The sequence below is a fragment of the Candoia aspera genome, chromosome 2 (genome assembly GCF_035149785.1).
Source record: "Candoia aspera isolate rCanAsp1 chromosome 2, rCanAsp1.hap2, whole genome shotgun sequence".
Lineage (NCBI taxonomy): Eukaryota > Metazoa > Chordata > Lepidosauria > Squamata > Boidae > Candoia > Candoia aspera.
Genome location: NC_086154.1, coordinates 201,698,975 through 201,718,856, shown reverse-complemented (window position 1 = coordinate 201,718,856; position 19,882 = coordinate 201,698,975). Strand labels below are relative to the sequence as shown.

The following is a 19,882-nucleotide window of genomic DNA, read 5'->3' as shown; positions in this document are numbered from 1 at the left end:
ATTTTAATGAAAAGATAATAACAGTAAACACAGAGACAAATTCATTAGGAATTAAAAATTAAACTGATTTTTTTTCCACTGGAGCTTGCAGAGTTTTTTTTTTTCTTTCTTCCTTTCAGCTTACACTTGTCATTAAAGTAAAATTCCAAAGAAGCAAAGAAATCATACCAAATCATATTAACAGATATTAGAACAACTTGAATAATATCCTCATTTTATGTGTTATACTGGATAAATCATACAGACAGACAATGTACACCCTAAGTGTACACGTAAAAGGGATACCTATATGAGTGCAGTCGTATGTGCAAAGGCTTCCATGGGACTAAAACCCTGGTCACACTGAATGCCAGATGGTATGAAAGTCCCTATGTACATATAGGTATATTTGTGTAGGACCCTCTTTGAGGAAATGAACTCAGTTCATGGGAGTGGGGACATGGCAGCAGGACGCACAAGCACTAGGGGCAGAGCACAGTCCTGTTCCCTTCCTCCTCTTGTTCACTGAAAGCATGAAAAGGTTCATCAGAACTGCACTATGGTCCATCTGAAACATATAGAAACAGTAAACATAACAGTGGCAACCATAATAATAATGGCAATGAAATGGATTTTAGATTAATGGGTAATGGATATATTTGATTCAATATGTTCGCCAAGAAGGACCAGAGATTCCATTTATTGGGAAATATTGGCAGCTGCCACATATTGGATGCTAGAGTAACTCTGAAAGAATGGGCTTGTTTCAGCCAAAGGAGATTATATGGATGAGCTGAAGCCACTGTCTACTATACATATACAATACACAATGCACAATCTGAGTGTACAACTTTTGTGCACAACTGAGATGGCAACCACATTGCAAATTTCTCAGAAATACCATAATTGACATGGAATTACTTCATAATTTGTGTTTAGGTTTTGGAGGTTAATTTGAATAAATTATCTAGAAATTTGGATGGAATGAATTTCTGCTCCACCCCTGGTGCTTGTTTTTCCCTGCACTGAGGACAAACATTTCATCTCCCTTGAACAAGATCAAGAAAAAACAAGTTGTAGAAACAGATTTCAGTGTGTGGAAATATTTACTCTGGTTGGATTAATGCAATTAAGTAAGAAAATTAAAGTAATAAAAAAGTTTACAGATAAAGAACAGGTGCTTGTTATTGCTTTCTGAAAAATCGGGCTTATTTTGTGATATCCTGTACATGTTGGACAAGAGAATTTTAAAGCAAGATTAGATAAATTCTTGGACTAAAAACTATCTGTGCAATTCACTGCCTTCCCAACTTTTGATGTTCATTAAAAATAGCCATTCTTTGTGAAAAAGGTAAAAAGAAGAAAGGAAAGGAAAGGAAAGGAAAGGAAAGGAAAGGAAAGGAAAGGAAAGGAAAGGAAAGGAAAGGAAAGGAAAGGAAAGGAAAGGAAAGGAAAGGAAAGTACTCTCACTGACTGCTGTTGAAAATTACATGTTGGGAAAAAATGAACTTTGATAGGGTTATCCAACATAATAATTTCTAATGGCTTCAATTATATAATGTGCCTTTTAAATTGTTTTCCTAGCTTTCTCCTTCTTTTGGTTTCAGTAGTAGTAGTAGTGGTATTTTTATTGGCATGAGCTTAGGGCTCTCAAATTTTGAATCACAAGTTAGAGGGAGGTTGCGATTCTTTGGAAAAAAATTGACTTAGACATGGTAGTCAAGCTCAGACTTCTGAGTCCAGGTAAGCCTAGACATTGGTTTCTAGTTGCTTCCTTTTTTTATCAAGGGCATTAGAGTTCCATAAACAAGCAACAACATTGTATTCTTTAAATTATTATTTATGGCTATAGAATCAGAGATCCTTATTTTTAAGTGAATTAACTTGGTACTCGCATACCTATTTATTTTACAAAATGTTTTAATGCATGTGTTGAAATCTGTCATGTGAAAAATATTGATACAGCTTTTGTAATTTGTTCTGTTCAAGTGTAATGTATTTTATGGGTTAGGATTTTTAACACAACTGAAATAGGCAAAACATTCATTTGTACAAGCATGACAACTAACAGCTATTGGGGTCAGAGATGCTGTTTTGTTCCTTCCTGATTGGACAGTTTCAGTCATTATTTATTAGGGAGCAGCACTTGATCCATTGGCTCGTCCAATGCTCCCCCCATGCTATTTAAAATCTGTATGAAAACCCTGGGAGAGGTCATTATCTGGTATCTAGAGGCTGTGAGGAACTGGATGGGACAAAGCTAAACCAGGAGCCTCCAGCAAAGTTAATGGGATGACAAACAAAAGTGACGAAAAGATTTGGGATGAAATTGAAGGGACAGAACTCATGAGAACAATGGTGGTATGACATTCCCCTGAATGCTGTAAATGTCTGTGTCCAAAAAAAGTGGATGAAAAGGAAGGCATAAATGCTGTGAAAATATTGGAAAGTGATAAGTGAATGTGGAGAATATAAAAATATGGATGTGGTTTGCTTATGGATGGCAGTGCAACTTGTTTCAAGTTTGTGGAAAGGTTGCATCTGGGCCTGACAACCGAAAGAATGCTGTTACTTGTCCCCAACACAGAAAGTAGGTAACATGTGTAAATGCCAAAACTACAGGGGGATTAGTTTGTTATCATGCCAAGTTTGCCTGCAAATGTGTTTGGCAGAATTCTAGCCATGCAGGTGACAGTGAGCAAAATCTGGAAAATGCAATTCACTTTATGCTGAATAGATTTTTCCGTTCAGCAGAACGTATAGATATGAGAAGCGTTGGAACTTTGTTGATTTAGAGAATGTGTGTGATAAAGTAAGTAGGCTTAAATTATGGAATGTTTTATGCAAATGCGGAGTTGAAGGTTAGTTCCTAAATGCAGTAAGGGCATTATATGATGGAAGTAAAGGATGTGTGAGACTAAATGGAATGCTCAGCAAACGTGCAGCACTTAGTAGGGATTAAGACAAGGTTATATAATGCCCCTCTGGTTGTTTAAATGTATTTCAAATGTATTTATGGGTAAATGTTTAAGAAATGCTTGCAGTGATGGTAGAAGTGTGTTCACTGGGGATGTGAATGTTTGTGTACGTATGAATGCAGATGATACAATGTTGTTGGGTTGATATTCTCAGTGTTAGACTGTGGAACGGATCTGAAAATGCTTAAGTCAGAGACCATGGTGGTTGTTTTCCACAGAGAGAACAGAGTGAAGGATTTTAAGTTAAAGATAAATGGCAAAAAACCTGAGCAAGTAGAATGTTCACTAAAGATGGGATGGAAAATTTTTAAGACATGCAAATACTGGTGGAAAGGTAGTATGTGGTGTATTGTAAGGGAAGAATGTTTGTCAAAAGTAGTGAAAATCACTACATGAAAGAAAGTGATTTTGCCCACTTAGTTATATACAAGTGAGAGTGAGTATGTAAGGAGAAACATAAGAACAAGGTGAACGCAGTGTCATGGGATCCTAAAGAAGGGTGTGTGCTAAACGAGGGATAGGGTCAGGAATGAATGAGTGCTGAATGAGTGTGCATTGAATACAGAAATGAATGGCTATTGCAAAAGTAGTAGGTTGTGCAGCGAATGTATGTGGATTGAACAGCAAAACAAATAGAGATGAAGGAAGAGCAGTTGGGAAGGGAAGGGAAGGGGAAGACAGAGGAAGTTGTGGTCAGGTGGAGTTGATGAAATCCTCAAAAAGAGAGAGGTAAGAATGTACAATTCAGTCCATGGATGTCGTGGAAGCAATGATGATTTTCAAGGAAGGAAGGTATTGAAATGTACTGAGAATGCTGCTGACATAAACTAGCAATATTTTATTTATTTTCTTATCTCATGCCATTAATTTCTCTGGCTCACAATTTCTTACTCATTTTCTGCACTTTGAATAATACTGCTTATCCCCCAAAGGGAATAGGTGATAGAAATGTGTGTACGTCTGCTAGCAGCTTTATTTCAAAGTCTGTGAGGTCAGCTATTCTTTTTATCCACTCAAATATCTCTGATGTCATCTGAAAACACGTATCACAATATGATCCCAATTTGACTTTCATTGTTCAACAGATTTAACAATCACTAAAACTTACTTGACCTACTAAATTTGCAGTTACATTCATTGAAAAACACATTTTAAACTTTAGAGGTCAACATTTATTAAGCATCTGGCTAAAGAAATAAAAGATAATTAGAATTAATTAATTGGATTTATTCCATTTGAAAATGTTAACTATGGGGCAATCTTAGCCACACTTAATAAAATAAGCTTTATTAAGCCTGATGGTGTGTAATCTGAATAAACAGGTTTATGTTTATATGGATAGCCTGTTATTTAGCATTCATAATCAGTATCAGAAAGGGGAAGAAATCAGTCATAAATTATATATCTTTGGGGAGACACCTATTGATCTATAGACAAACATACACATAAATATATATAAATGTGTACTTACACGTATCAGGCTTGAGCTGACTATTCGTAATTCCAAAATATTGAGGATTTTCAATTACAGGAATCTTTGTCATTCCAATTATTACTGCATCTGGGCCACCTTCAGAAGACGATGGTGTGTTACTTCCATTAGAGATGTGATGAAGAGGACTTGCTGAATCGTCGTCATTGCTGATAACTGAAGAAGGGCCTAAAGTTAGAAACAAAGATTCCCCTGTAACTTGGCATAGTTCTTCCCTCCCTCTGCGGTCACGTTGGCACTCAAGAGACCAAGGCACTTGGCAATTATAGTCTATGACCTTATCTTCAGCACCACCAAGGTAGGATGCCTATCCAAGGAACTGAGAGCCCTTCTGCCCAGCTATTGGCCTCCCCCTTCAAACTTTGGAAGCAGGTTTGTGCCACTGAAGTAGTGTCCCTAGTGCTCTCCACTCTCCCACAGAGCCACCCAGTACTCCCTTCAGCAGCTAATGGAAAGATGCAAAAATTAGCCACCAGTTATTGACCAGCCCCAGTTCCCAGGCTCTTTCTTCCCTCACTGTGTTTTGGCACCAAAGATAAAAATGAGAACCTAACTGGCCATGGAGGTAAACCAGTAAAACCGTCCCTCGTGACTGGGGAGGACAGAAGGATGGAGAGAGATAGAAATAGAGGAAAAATACACAAAGATAGAGAAAAAAGAAAATGCAAAAAGCATTAATAAACAACTAATAAATAATAACAAACTAAACAGAAAAAACTGTAAGCAAATCATACATGTATCATATATTAAACATATTAAAAATTCTAATTTAAAGGCAAAAAATAACAATACTCTAATATCGTAAAACACCATGAAAGCTGTGCCAAAGGGAAACATTTTGCATTTGTTTTATTAGTGGAAGAATATATTTTCAAAAATGGATAGATTACACATCTCCTGAATCCAGTCCTTAATATCTGGAATAATACTTTTGTTGTTGTTGTCATCGTCATCATCACCACTACCACTTTAGTAATTCAGGATATAAGTTTAATTAAGACAGGAGGATGTTGAAAAGGCACCATCACATTCTGCCTATAGGAGAGAGGGTGGAAAAGCCAGTAGCCAGGAAGCAGGATGAGAAGGAGTTCTCACCAATGGAAAACTCCTTGTGCTGGAGCTCCATCAGACACATTACAAAACAGCTTTCACAATATTTTGTTTTGAGCAGGAGATGAGCTGGTTGATAGTTGTCCCACATCCCCAAGACCCAAGCATTGGGTGCCATGTGCCAAGCAGATCAGCGCAGTCCTTGTGTCAGAAGATTGTTCAACCACCCAGCTCAGTCCTGATTGATTCATGTCTCCACGCTTCCTGACAAGGATCTTTCTCAGTCCTACTTGGTGAGGTGGGACTTTCTAAATGAAAATATGTACTTTCCTTGATTCAGTTCTTTTCTGCTTTTGGGCGTTGGTAACACGGTGAACTGAAAGCACGAGGTACTTATATTAATAATTAAATACCTGTACCACTTTTCCTCAGGTAAGAACTTACAGTCTACAGTAACGTAGACTGTAAATTACATATTGCAGTAAAATATGAGAACAACATCGCAAGCTGCAGGAATGGATTGAATAAGAAAAGGAGGTTTGCTTTTTTTTCTGCCCCTGCGGCTTCACAAATTTACACAGGAATTTCTTCAGTCCCTCAGAGTTTTGGGACTGCAGGGTGAATGTAGAATTTGTTTTGTGGGTGCTGTTCATTGCTTGATAGACTCCACTGGCTTTCTCCCAAACATTGAGCAAACGTAATAAAAAAATAGCACGCATGCACATGCAACTCACACACAGACAAATTACAAGGGAGACAGAGTAATTATTTAAATTAAAATATCTAGCTAAATAAAAATGGCTTAAACCGGTGCTGAAAGTTGGTACAACATGTATCTCTTTGAGAAAGACATTCCAAAGCTGAAAAAGCACCAGGGGGGGGGGGGAGAAACCTTTCACTTTGGGAAAACATAATGCACTTTCTATAAAGAAAACTCCTTGGAGTAAGTCCTCAGCCAAAGGTCTTATACTCTTCCCCAAGATCCCAAAGATCTTGTACTTCTTCCCCAAGATCCGTTCTATATGACACCACTAATAATGTATTTCTAAGAATTTCCACAAGATAAGAAGGAATGCTTATTTATTTAGCTCACTGCACTGCCAATGATCCAGGCATCTTAAGGAGTTAAAATAAAACATAGCATCAGAATTTAAAATGTAACATTAAAATCGAAACAGGAAATCAACATTAAGTTATAATTTTCAAATCTAAACATTCAAGGCTTTCAATTGCAATAGTCCAAATGTAGTTCTCATTAAACCCATTAAAATAAGACCCTCTCTGATATCACAAACCCTTCATTCATGTTAATACTGTAATGCCTATAAATATTCAAGGGTTAATCATGGTCAGGAACAAAGGAAAATGCTTGTAAATAATTTAAGCCCTCTAGGAAAAGCTGCTGACTGGACATTCTGCAACTCAGTGCCTAAATACATAACAAGATGGCAGAAAAAAAATATCAAAGAAATGCAAATTATTTTTTCCTACATTACCTTGTCTTCAGTGACACTGGCTAGCAAAGAAATATACATTTAGACTGAAGTTCTAAAGTGCTAAAGTTCAGCTTATGATGACTTCAGGGACACCACAGTGTAACTTTTTTGGCAATGATATGGAAGCCATTCCACACTGCTCTTTTCCAGGATTTATTTTCTTTTTTCTTTTAAACTTCCCGATCTAGCTATAACCCTGAAGTTTTTTGATGGTCTCCCATCCAAGTACTAATCAGATCTGACCCTCCTTATGTTCCAAGAATGGTGCTGCCATTCTAAGAGAAAGTTATAGCGTAGCTCAGTAAATTTAGCTCTATAATAAAAAGAACACTTCAAAGCATTCTGCAGTTCGGGGTCGGTGCGGGATCCTTTACTATTTGCTCAATCCCATCATGACTGCACTGGATAGAATTACACATTAGGCATTGGGGGAATGGCAAGACATAAAATAAAATGCAGTAAAGCATGTGGATAGCCCTCTTCCGCTTTGTATGTGTAGAATTATGACCCATATCTGAATAATTGCACCTTTCCTCTAGGAGCTCAAGGCAGCATATATAGCATTCCCTTCTCAATGGTTTTCCACAGAATCCTTTGGGGTAGTTGGGCAAAGAGTGAGTGGCTGACGAAAAGTCACCCAGTGAGCTTCCACAGCCAAGGAGAGGCTGAAATGTGGATCCCCTGGGCCTTGCCCCTACACCACATTGGGCAAGGAAACTACACTGTCTGCCCATGTCATCATTATTGATCACTATTACACTGTTATCATATCTATTAATTGTTAGTTGTTTCCTATATCATGTATCCTGTGTCCTGTATTCATAAAAAAGTATGAATGGATATGTATCAAAGATGGAATACATTAAACCCATTCAAAGCAGGCCATAGAGGAGAAGGAATTTGCTCTAGTAGATTTCAGCTTATGCAGTATGTAGAAAACATCAGAATAAAGATCTCTGACTCAACAAGAGACAGTTCTTAACACAACAATGGTTCTTAAAACAACAATAAGTTCCCTTGTAAACAGGATAAGTTGATGACACTTATTGGGACTGGCCAATTTTGCCAGAAGTTATAAACGTGGATGAGAACTATAGTGCTTTATTGCTATCACACATAATGAATTATTCTGGAATTCAGACCTAGCCAGGCATGATAGTCATTGAATTGGATGTGTGTGTGTGTGTGTGTGTGAGAGAGAGAGAGAGAGAGATTGAAGGAGAGTGAGCTAAACATTTAAAGCTTGTATTTCAGAAAGAGAACAATAAAAGTTGTGAGCATGCAGTTGTTTTTACCTGTCCTGAGTCTCTGGATAAATTATAACAACATATAGAACTGGGGTTATTGCCTCTTTAGGACCCTCCATAAGACATGTATGGGCATGTGATGAGATACTGTAAGGGAACATTTGTCATTTCTTGCCCAAATGAATGATCCTAAAATAACACAACTCTTTGTAAGGATGGGAGTTGAACGAGCAATGTTGTTGAAAATACACAGTTTGAATTCCAAATTATTTTCAATACTATATCCATACAACACTTTAATTATTTCAGGATGTATGTGCCTTTCAGAGTAAAAGTATCCACAAGATCAGTTACATAGCACCTATCAAATAGGTCTGAAGCCCCAGATATTAAATTCTAAACAAACAAGCATACAATGAGAAATGTTTACATCTCACAAGATGACCAAACACTTCAAGAACACCAAGTGTTTGTGGAAGATTCCTTGAAATTTCAAGCTTCTAGCATGAGATCTTGTGAAAGTCATGTGAATTCGATGACATAAAGGGAAATTGGGAATCTTGGGTGATGTGGGGTGGAAGGATGCCTGAGGCTGGAAAAAGTTGCCAAACCTTGTATCATTTGGCATGACTCTACAGCAGGTGAGTGCACCTGGGCAGGATTGACTGGGCAGGATCAGCTCAAGTTAGCACTTGGAGGGAATACCTGCAGGGAATCTCAGGACTGTATTCTAGACTAGAAAGTTTAAAATGAAAACATCTTAGAAGAAGACAGTGGCAAAACACTTCTCTACTGGTACCAAGAAAAATGCATAATTGTCTCCATGTAGTTACCAGGAATTGAGCTCAACTCAAGGCTGTCTTTAACCTTATTTTACTCCTAAAGAATAAATTGTAATAGACTCAGTCTTACCTCATGTTTCCTTGACATGGATTTCCTCTCATGTAGAGGATTATTTGGGATTTTATGTTCCTGTCTCTACTGCCTATGGAAAGTACAGCACTGATGATAACAGGAGGTGTTTATAGGGCTCAAGCTATAATTGCATAAGTGGAAAACCTTTAGACAAAGGAACTATTGTATTGTAAGATTTCACAAGAAGAGAAATCCTTCCAAACAAAACTGGGATAATGTAAGAATGGAATGAGTTTTCAGGCTTTGCAGTACCTGTTTTTTGGGGGACTGCCTTTGTTATGCAGCAGATGGCAAGATTCTATGTGTCAGGAGATTGCTAAATATCCATATATTTAAATGCTTAATTTGTCAGTACACTTGGCAAATGAGTAAACTGCCATACACACTGTTTTAATGCTTGCTTATCTGACAGACAAGCTATTAGACAAAGAGCTAGATCCCCATTTACTTAATGCATTGTTGAAATTACACCACAATCAAAGGCAAATGCTATAGAATCAAAACTCAGTTGAGCAACCAAATGTATGTGTGAAGCTTAAAGAACAAAGAACAATTTTCCAGAGAGAATGTGAAAATGCTCACTTTGGACCAAAACTAGTATTCACCAACTTATCAGCTCTCTGAAATATATAGCAGAAACTTGGAGGCAAAGGGGGCTTTACCCAAATGCTGAAATGCCACTGTCAGGCTTAAATGGGGGCCAGCTAATTATTCTTAAAAAGCAAAAGAGACAATTTGCTATTATTGATTTAGTTTTCACCATTCCAGTTTTGGCTTATGCTCAAAAATTTGAAAAGAAAAAATTTAAAAAAACTCTTTGGCATAAAAATATAGCTCACTAATAGTGACCATATTTTGCCAGGGGTGGGGTGGGGAGGGGTGGGGAACTAAACTGAGGCTAAAACAAACAAATAAGCCAATCACCCTTAAAACCCCAAAGGTTTTCTGAATGCAGAAAAGTCTTCTTGGTATACTCATCTGATTTTTTTTAAAAAAACACAATCCTTTGTTATGTTGAAAAGATGGAAGCCAGAGCCAGGTAAGAATTAGTACTCTGTCATGAACAGAGAAAATAAAATAGGAGAAAATAAATAGTTCAGGACTGAGATTCGTTTCTCTGAGACATTCAGCATTTCTGAGCTGTGCCTCTCTCTACTATGTTCATCATGTGTGTTTTAGCATGGAGCCTAACTGGACTATTTAAAGACAGAAACTATCTTTTTCAAAAAGGCACAGATTGTGACTCGCCTTTTTGTAGGTGTGAAGTTGTGTGGAAAGAACTGTCTGCTGTTACACAAGCCATTCGAAATGCAGAAACAGTCATGTAATTTGCCTCCATATCAGCTTCCCGCCTGCTCATATTCCCACATACAACTGATACTCTGGGGATCCGCCTGCGACATCTTATAATGACAGTAGTAGCATACTTCACTTGTCCCACTAACACTTCTAACACTTCTGTACCTACTGCCTGCTGTCACATGTAGCAAGTCTGAAACTGAAAATCCAGCACTACTGAATTTCTGTTTTGTCATCTCTAGAATGCCCCCCTCCCAACTCCAATACCATTAAGGAATGTTAGAGGAACATAATAAAAATGTGGCTGTTAAAATAACAATGTGTTTTTTTCTTAAGTATTGAAATTGATAAAATACTTCATTTTGCTCTATATTAAGGCAAAGTAGCACAAGTGGCAATACAATCACACACTGTACTGTATATGCCTACTCAAAAACAAGTGTTTGATCACAGGCTGAAATCTTGCAAACCCTTACACCCTATATTGCAATGCTCGCTTTATTTATTCTACTCTGATGTCATCCTCTTCAGCTTTAAAAACTGATCCTCTACCTTATTTACTCTTAATTAACTTTTGGCTTCAATTGAAATCTTGAAAGAATCTGAAAACAGAATTAAGCCTTTCCTGTGGGCTAGTTTAGCAAACTGGACCACATCACTTTAGTTCTCTTGACTGTGCTTTTCCTGTATCTGGAGTTGATGGCAAGTTCCAGTTCTACCTCAAACTGTGCAATGCAAAGCGCTCCTTCAGGTATTTTAACTTTCAAGTATTTTAACTTTTGTTAAATTTGCTTCATCTATTCTCCACTTCCTTTTATCAACGTATCAACATATAGAGATCTTAATATTAAGTAATTAGTTCAAGACTGAAACTATTATCACATAACTAATATTTTGATGTGAATTGCAGTGGTTCTTTCTATCTTAACTTTGGATGAAAAGTTAAATAAATCTTATACTTCTACTGTATACTGACATTCTAAATGGCAATCAGAACTGGTAGAATGTTTACCTTTCCCTTTTTATTTTCAATACTTTAAGCTTTTTGAACATTTATTTATTTTTATTTTATTTATTTATTTATCAAATTTTTATCACCGCCCATCTTCCCCCACAAGGAGGGACTCTGGGTGGTTTACAACAAAATATTAGAATGATAATAACTTTTAATCGTATTACCGAAACATTACTGCACTGAAACCTGCTTTGAAATAATACAATGCATCATGATTTACAACATTACAATAAAAGGGGGGGGAAAGGGATTTTACTTTGGCTAAGAGATTGTTAATCTGATATCACTTCTCCTGCCTTTCTTTCCAGGTGCATGTGTGCACACACACACACACACGTAAACACAGAGAACAAATGCTTTTTTGACTGTCCTCTCAAGTAGGATGTGGCTAGCTAGGTGCTAGGTGTTGCCTATTCCTAACATTATTTCCTGTAAATAGATTTTCTTGCTGTTATTGGTTATAAACCTGCTCCACTGATCATAGCTCAGGTTAAATTCCTGCTTTCAGAAATGCTCAATGTACACCCAAAACACTTCCAGCACTGACATATTTATTTTAAGATACATTGCAAACAAAGCCTCCAATGCAGAGATTGAGTCTTCTAATGTCCACACATTCAGTGAATATTTGGAGAAGAGCAGAAGATTGCTGTGTAGCTGAAGTACACTGGGCAGGACACATTCAAACTCTAGTAAAGATAAGATTTTTTCGAGTTGAGTTTGGCTTTATTTCTTTGATTTATTTAATTGATGTACTGTATGTAGCCACCTTCTCAAAAAGACTCAAGGTGACACACTATTAAAAAACAAAGAGAACAGAAATGAACTGTCCTAAACTATAAAGCATAGTAAGAGCTAATACAAAAGTTCCGCCAAGGCAATCCAACGATCAATAATATTGAACAGGATTATAAATCCTCCTGGCTCAGTGCTTGGGAGAGAAGCCAGATCTTTAAGGCTTTACGAAAAGCAGGCAGGGCTCGGGCTTCCTAGTCATGTCCTGGTAGCTTCCTTTCTTTGTTTTTTGTTTTTTCCTTTTATTGTAATGTTATAAATCTTGATACAATGTATCATGTCAATGCAGATTTCAGTGCAATGATAAATTATGAACATTCTATTATTTAGAAAGCTTAAAGTATTGAAAATACTAAGAAGAAAACAGTAAAAAGTTTATCAATATTAATAGCATTTTAGGATGTCAGTATTGCAAGCATAAAATCATTTAACTTTTCATCCAAAATTGACTATAACATTAAAAAGGACCACTGCATTTCATATCAAAGTAGTAATTATGTGACAATAGTTTTGATCTGAAACTACTTAATATTAAGATCTCCACGGTATTATTACTTAGTGTATGTATGTATGTTGATAAAAGGAAATAAAAGATAGATGAAGCAAATTTAACCAAGTTAAAACACTGTACCTGAAAAATTGAAAAGAGAGAGAGAGAGAAAAGGAATAATAATTAAAAAACAATTGATTTCTGGCTCCCCACTTTTTATGTGTTTGCCAATTTGCACGTAGCTTCCTTGCTACTATATAAAAGTGGTTGGCCATGGCCTTTTCCAGGATATGTTTAAAATGTGCAGTCTCACTACAGTCCTAGGATTCCATAATGGTCTCCCATCCAAATACTAGGCAAACCCAACCCTGCTTAGCTTCTGAGTTCAGACAAAGCCAGGCACATGCTGGGATCTGCTGAGATAGTTGATCACTGGGCCATGATTATGAATATCTAAAGGGGAAGACAGGGCATGCCACAGGAGATGGGATATTCTATTCTAGGATTTTCTTCCACTTTAGAGTAAGGTAGGAATAAAGATGCACTATTAGGACATATTTCCATACTTTTTTCTGAGTCCAAGTTCTGTGGCTTGCCTAAATTGTTGCTGTTGTGTGGAAAATGGGAAGAGGAAGGAGTATTAGGTATGTTCACCACCTTGAGTTATTTATAAAAATAATAAAGGCAGGATAGAAAATTAAACACACACACAAACAAATAAAAGCTCATTTTCTCTTTCTATACAATCCACGCATGAATCTTCTCATTTTGCAATGGCAAAATTGACAGTATATATCCACAATAGAAGTTTAACTAAATTCAAGGAGGAATAGCTCCCTTATATACACAGAGCGTGGCAGATTTAAACATCTGGCACATGGTCTTTAGGACTCAAATAGAAACTAACCGCAATTACTAATGTTTGATGCAAAGTTCAAGTATCTAAACTGTGGCTAATGGTTGGGGATACAGATGGAAGGGAAGGGGAGGTCGCATCACTAAAAAATAATTAACTTTTCTTTTTTCACTGTTTTTTTAAATTTAAATGTAGCAGATTTTTTATATCATCTGCCTTTTTCTTTTTACTTTCTTTGTACTGCATTTCAATATGTGCTTTTTTCTACTTTCTTTGAATTTCAATACTTAAACAATAAACATATGGCTTTTTTAAAAAAAAGAACCTTCTCAATTCCTTTGACTCCAATTAAATACATATTTTGAAAAGCTGACAGCACGTGAATCCATGCTACAACTCTTCCAATATTTCTAGCAGTTACTCCTCACCCTATTTTTCCTGTCCTCCAAAGGTTTCTCTGTATCTTTGGAGAAGTTATAGGCCTTGCATGTTACTACTAATCACAGCAAGAGGCTACAAATCAAGGGTGGAACATATTCACTTCCCACGTTTATTCCACTTCTTCCTGACTCCTGATTTGATTGATCTGATTTGATTTGACTCCAAAAGTAATTATTTCCTCTTCGTGCTCACTTATAGAAGAGCATGTGAAGCGGGCAGAGTCATCTGCAATACTACACGTATTGTACTGCTGAGAACAACACCAAACCCCCTTTGATATTACCTGCGCCTACTACTAATAGAATGCACTGTATCATTACAATTTTTGGAAAAAGCGCCTTCCGTTGACTCATAACTGGGAACACCTCAAATGAATCCAGTGAACTTTCGTGAATGTTATAAGCCATTGTAAGAGGAGAGATGTATTAGTGTATGCTGGCAAATAAATCAGTAAATAAGTCTGGGAACTTCTTTTCTGACTAACAGATTTTATTAAAAGAATTTTGAGTTAGGATAGGGTTTGTCCAAAGTCAGCTGCAGGCTGTGGCTGATACTTAAAAGATGAACTGCTGCAAATAGCAATGTCATTACCTATTGAATATATAATACTATTACTGGTAAATGATCCAGCTGACCTTAATGAAAACCAGATTTTTAAGATGGTACCAGAAGTGAAATTTACTGACAAGTGTAAATATATGATGTTAAAAATGGAATATTTGAAAATCCGTTACCGTTTTATTCTCTTGCATAAATAAGGCTGCTGTGGACTGGCAAGGATTTAAGCAATAACTGCAGATATTTCCGATAGGCAGTCAGCTGACTGCTAAATCAGAAGCTCAGAAAATAGCAATTTTTTTATATGGCAGATATACTTCTGTATTTATAAAGATGTTTTTCTTCAGTTGCATTATCATCCTGGAAATAAGTTAGTCCTAGCTGATGTTCTGACCTGGTTATTTCTTAGAAATACTGACAGTTCTGGCGACATATGGGTCAGGTTCATGTTAATTACTAAATATGATGGGTGACAATGTTGACTAGTTTTTATTCTCATTATCCAGAAACAGGTGAGTTGTATACTTCAACTACTATTAATATAGTCTGAATAGTTGATAGCATAAAAGTTGCTTTTACAAGACGTAGCATAGCATTAAACGTCATGACAGATAATGGACTTCAATTTCATTGTCAGAATTTGCTTCATTTACCCATGTTACATCAAGAATATCCACATTAGTTTGGTTAAGAAGCAAGTATACATTTTAAACATATGTTTCAGAAAGCTAATGAGGTTTATTTGGTATTGCGACTGACAGGGCAGCTTCTTTGACACAGGGTTGTTGTCCTGAAGAATTATTTTTCAACAGAATGCTACTAATATGTCTATGCTTAGCAGTGTTGTATGCCATGTTCAAAAAAACAAGGAAAAAAATCAAATGGCATGGAAGAAGAAAAGGCATCATAACAGAAAAGCAAAACTATGACTACTTTTACTATATATAATTGTAGCTTTATTATGTATTAATAAACAGTAAGTAGTAACATTTTACTTCAGCAAAGGATCGTTACCTCGTCGTGGTGCTGGAGCTTGAGCACCTCAATGATGCCATGAGCTAAACCGTGAAGGGCCACCCAAGATGGGAAGGTCATGACAGAGAGGTCAGACTAAATGTGATCCCTGGGGAAGGTAATGGCAACCCACCCCTGTATTCTTGCCATGAAAACTAAAGGGATCAGTACAACCAGAGATATGTCGGTATACCATCGGAAGATGAGACCCCCAGGTCGGAAGATGGTCAAAATGCTACTGGGGAGGAACAGAGGATGAGTTCAACTAGTCCCAGACGTGATGACGCAGCTAGCTCAAAGCCGAAAAGACGGCTAGCAGCTGACGGTGCTGGTGGTGAATGGCGAATCCGGTGTTCTAAGGATCAACACACCATTGGAACCTGGAATGTAAGATCTATGAGCCAGGGCAAATTGGATGTGGTTATTGGTGAGATGTCAAGATTAAAGATAGACATTTTGGGCGTCAGTGAACTGAAATGGACTGGAATGGGCCACTTCACATCAAATGACCACCAGATCTACTACTGTGGACAAGAGGACCACAGAAGAAATGGAGTAGCCTTCATAATTAATAGTAAAGTGGCTAAAGCAGTGCTTGGATACAATCCAAAAAACAATAGAATGATCTCAATTTGAATTCAAGGCAAGCCATCTAGCATCACAGTGATCCAAATATATGCCCCAACCACAGATGCTGAAGAAGCTGAAGTAGAGCAGTTCTATGAGGATCTGCAGCACCTACTGGACAACACACGCCTGAAAGAGATGTTATTTTCATCACAGGAGACTGGAATGCTAAGGTGGGCAGTCAAATGACACCTGGAATTACAGGTAAGCATGGCCTGGGACAACAAAACGAAGCAGGACATAGGCTGATAGAATTTTGCCAAGACAATTCACTCTGCGTAACAAACACTCTCTTCCAACAACCTAAGAGACGGCTATATACATGGACTTCACCAGATGGACAACACCAAAATCAGATTGACTACATCCTTTGCAGCCAAAGGTGGCGGACATCTATACAGTCAGTAAAAACAAGACCTGGAGCTGACTGTAGTTCAGATCACGAACTTCTTCTTGCACAATTTAGGATCAGACTCAAGAGATTAGGGAAGACCCACAGATCAGCTAGATATGAGCTCACTAATATTCCTAAGGAATATGCAGTGGAGGTGAAGAATCGATTTAAGGGACTGGACTTAGTAGATAGGGTCCCGGAAGAACTCTGGACAGAAGTTCGCAACATTGTTCAGGAGACAGCAGCAAAATACATCCCAAAAAAAAAGAAAAAACCAAGAAGGCAAAATGGCTGTCTGCTGAGACATTAGAAGTAGCCCAAGAAAGAAGGAAAGCAAAAGGCAACAGTGATAGGGGGAGATATGCCCAATTGAATGCAAAATTCCAGAGGTTAGCTAGAAGAGATAAGGAATTATTTTTAAACAAGCAATGCGCGGAAGTGGAAGAAGACAATAGAATAGGAAGGACAAGAGACCTCTTCCAGAAAATTAGAAACACTGGAGGTAAATTCCAGGCCAAAATGGGTATGATCAAAAACAAAGATGGCAAGGACCTAACAGAAGAAGAAGAGATCAAGAAAAGGTGGCAAGAATATACAGCAGACCTGTATAGGAAGGATAACAATATCGGGGATAGCTTTGATGGTGTGGTCAGTGAGCTAGAGCCAGACATCCTGAAGAGTGAGGTTGAATGGGCCTTAAGAAGCATTGCTAATAACAAGGCAGCAGGAGACGACAGCATCCCAGCTGAACTGTTCAAAATCTTGCAAGAGGATGCTGTCAAGGTAATGCATGCTATATGCCAGCAAATTTGGAAAAACACAAGAATGGTCATCAGATTGGAAAAAATCAATTTATATCCCCATACCAAAAAAGGGAAACACTAAAGAATGTTCGAACTATCGAACAGTGCGACTCATTTCACATGCCAGTAAGGTAATGCTCAAGATCCTGCAAGGTAGACTTCAGCAGTTCATGGAGTGAGAATTGCCAGATGTACAAGCTGGGTTTAGAAAAGGCAGAGGAACTAGGGACCAAATTGCCAATATCCACTGGATAAGGTAAAAAGCCAGGGAGTTTCAGAAAAACATCTATTTCTGTTTTATTGACTATTCTAAAGCCTTTGACTGTGTGGACCATAACAAATTGTGGCAAGTTCTTAGTGGTATGGGGATACCAAGTCATCTTGTATGCCTCCTGAAGAATCTGTATAACGACCAGGTAGCAACAGTAAGAACAGACCACGGAACAACGGACTGGTTTAAGATTGGGAAAGGAGTACGGCAGGGCTGTATACTCTCACCCTACCTATTCAGCTTGTACGCAGAACACATCATGCAACATGCTGGGCTTGAGGAATCCAAGGCTGGAGTTAAAATCTCTGGAAGAAACATTAACAATCTCAGATATGCAGATGATACCACTTTGATGGCTGAAAGCGAAGAGGAACTGAGGAGCCTTATGATGAAGGTGAAAGAAGAAAGTGCAAAAGCTGGTTTGCAGCTAAACCTCAAAAAAGCCAAGATTATGGCAACCAGCTTGATTGATAACTGGCAAATAGAGGGAGAAAATGTAGAAGCAGTGAAAGACTTAAAGACTTAAATAAAGCAATTCTGCATGCCCTGATATCTAACTGCACTGGTACAAGGGCTTGTTCAATATTTCTCTATGCTAGTTTGTTCTATTTAGGTTTTGTATGCAGCTGGCTTCTTTCAAGGACATTTGACACACTGGGAAGGAGAACATTCTTTTTTGATCCTTGACAGGAGTGGTTGCTGGCGCCTAAAATTCAAGTTCAAGAATCAGCCTGCTGGGTTTTTGTAATCCAAAACTGAATGGGATCTCAGTACAAGGACACAGTTCATGAACCCTGTTGGAATGAAACACCCCTTCATGCATCTTTCATTTTATCTATCAGGGCACTGTCATGTTACACCTTTTTGCTTGGCAGGCAAATCAATTTCTCTAGAGCTTAAGAGAATTGCAGCGCGATATCTTGCTATTTGATTTTGATGAAGAGGAAATGCACCAGGATGACACTTTAAATGTTCCATGCTCTTAATAATGTTGCCAGTCAATAACAGGGAAGGTAGTGCTTTGTTTCTGAATACCAAATGATCTGCAACAATGTCAGAGGGTCACGTGCTAATTTAAATACGTCTTTAACCACGGAACAGGTCCTTTATCATAACTGCTCCGTTGAGAAAGAAAAATAGAAGCTATTTCCTTTGACCTATTGGCATTTTATTACTGCTTTGCTCTCCAAATGGATCAAAGATGCAAATGAATCATAAATGGATCGTGAGCTGCACTGGCTGCAGGTGACTTCTGGGTAGAATTCAAGGTGTTGGTTATCACCTATAAAACCATTCTGGCACAGGGATTGGCTATTTGAGGGACCTCTTATCTCTGATAGTTTCTATCCAGGCAGTGAGATTGGGCAGAGTGGGTTTGTTTCAGGTCCCTTCAATAAAACAGTGTCATCTATTGGGACCTGGGGGAACAGCATTTCCCCTGAGATCCATATGGTTCCTACCCTGAAGATATTCAGGAAGTCTTTGAAAACTTGGCTGTTCTACAGACCTTGGGGCAGAGTGGTGATAGAATCCCTGTAGGTTGTTTAATTGGTAGAGTCTGTCTTCTAGGTGCTTATGATCTGTTTCTTTTTTAAAAAAATATTTTTAATAAAGTAAAATTATTCTTACATTTTAACTGCCCAGAGTCAGCTAGAGTTGGGCAGCCTCTAAACTGAATGAACACATGCATGCATACCAAAATCAGGATGCTACTACTGAAAAAACAGTTCAGCCAATAGCAGCAGGCTTTAACTCCTCCTAACTGAATCTCTTTCCCAAGTTGTCTTTCAACTTTGGTGCTGAATGTGTTGGCATATTTATTTTACAACCATGCATGGGTGGGAAACTTTTGGTGGAAGGGACCTGCAGATTTTAGAGGATGTGGGGTGGGACTCTGAACTGCCATTGGCATGATGATGATGCAAAGTGGCAGAACCATATGTTTCTGAGAGAAACAAGTCTCTCCCCCATCCCTAAGTACAATGGATGCAGGATTGAAAGTAATTGTTGCTTGTTTGATAGTTTCTAAACTGTGTTACTTCAGCAAAGGATCGTTATCTTGTCGTGGTGCTGGAGCTTGAGCACCTCAATGATGCCATGAGCTAAACCGTGAAGGGCCACCCAAGACGGGAAGGTCATGACAGAGAGGTCAGACTAAATGC

At 37.9% G+C, this 19,882-nt stretch overlaps 1 protein-coding gene across 2 annotated transcripts in view; it reads right to left on the bottom strand.

The window, feature by feature from the left end:
- The window catches only part of NTRK2 (neurotrophic receptor tyrosine kinase 2), a 202,659-nt gene that overhangs the window by 71,394 nt on the left and 111,383 nt on the right, over positions 1 to 19,882 (bottom strand). For both annotated transcript variants that reach the window (XM_063295190.1, XM_063295189.1), the window contains exon 12: positions 4,429 to 4,617. In XM_063295190.1, the coding sequence (XP_063151260.1) occupies positions 4,429 to 4,617 (189 nt within the window). The remainder of the gene's footprint in view (positions 1 to 4,428; positions 4,618 to 19,882) is intronic.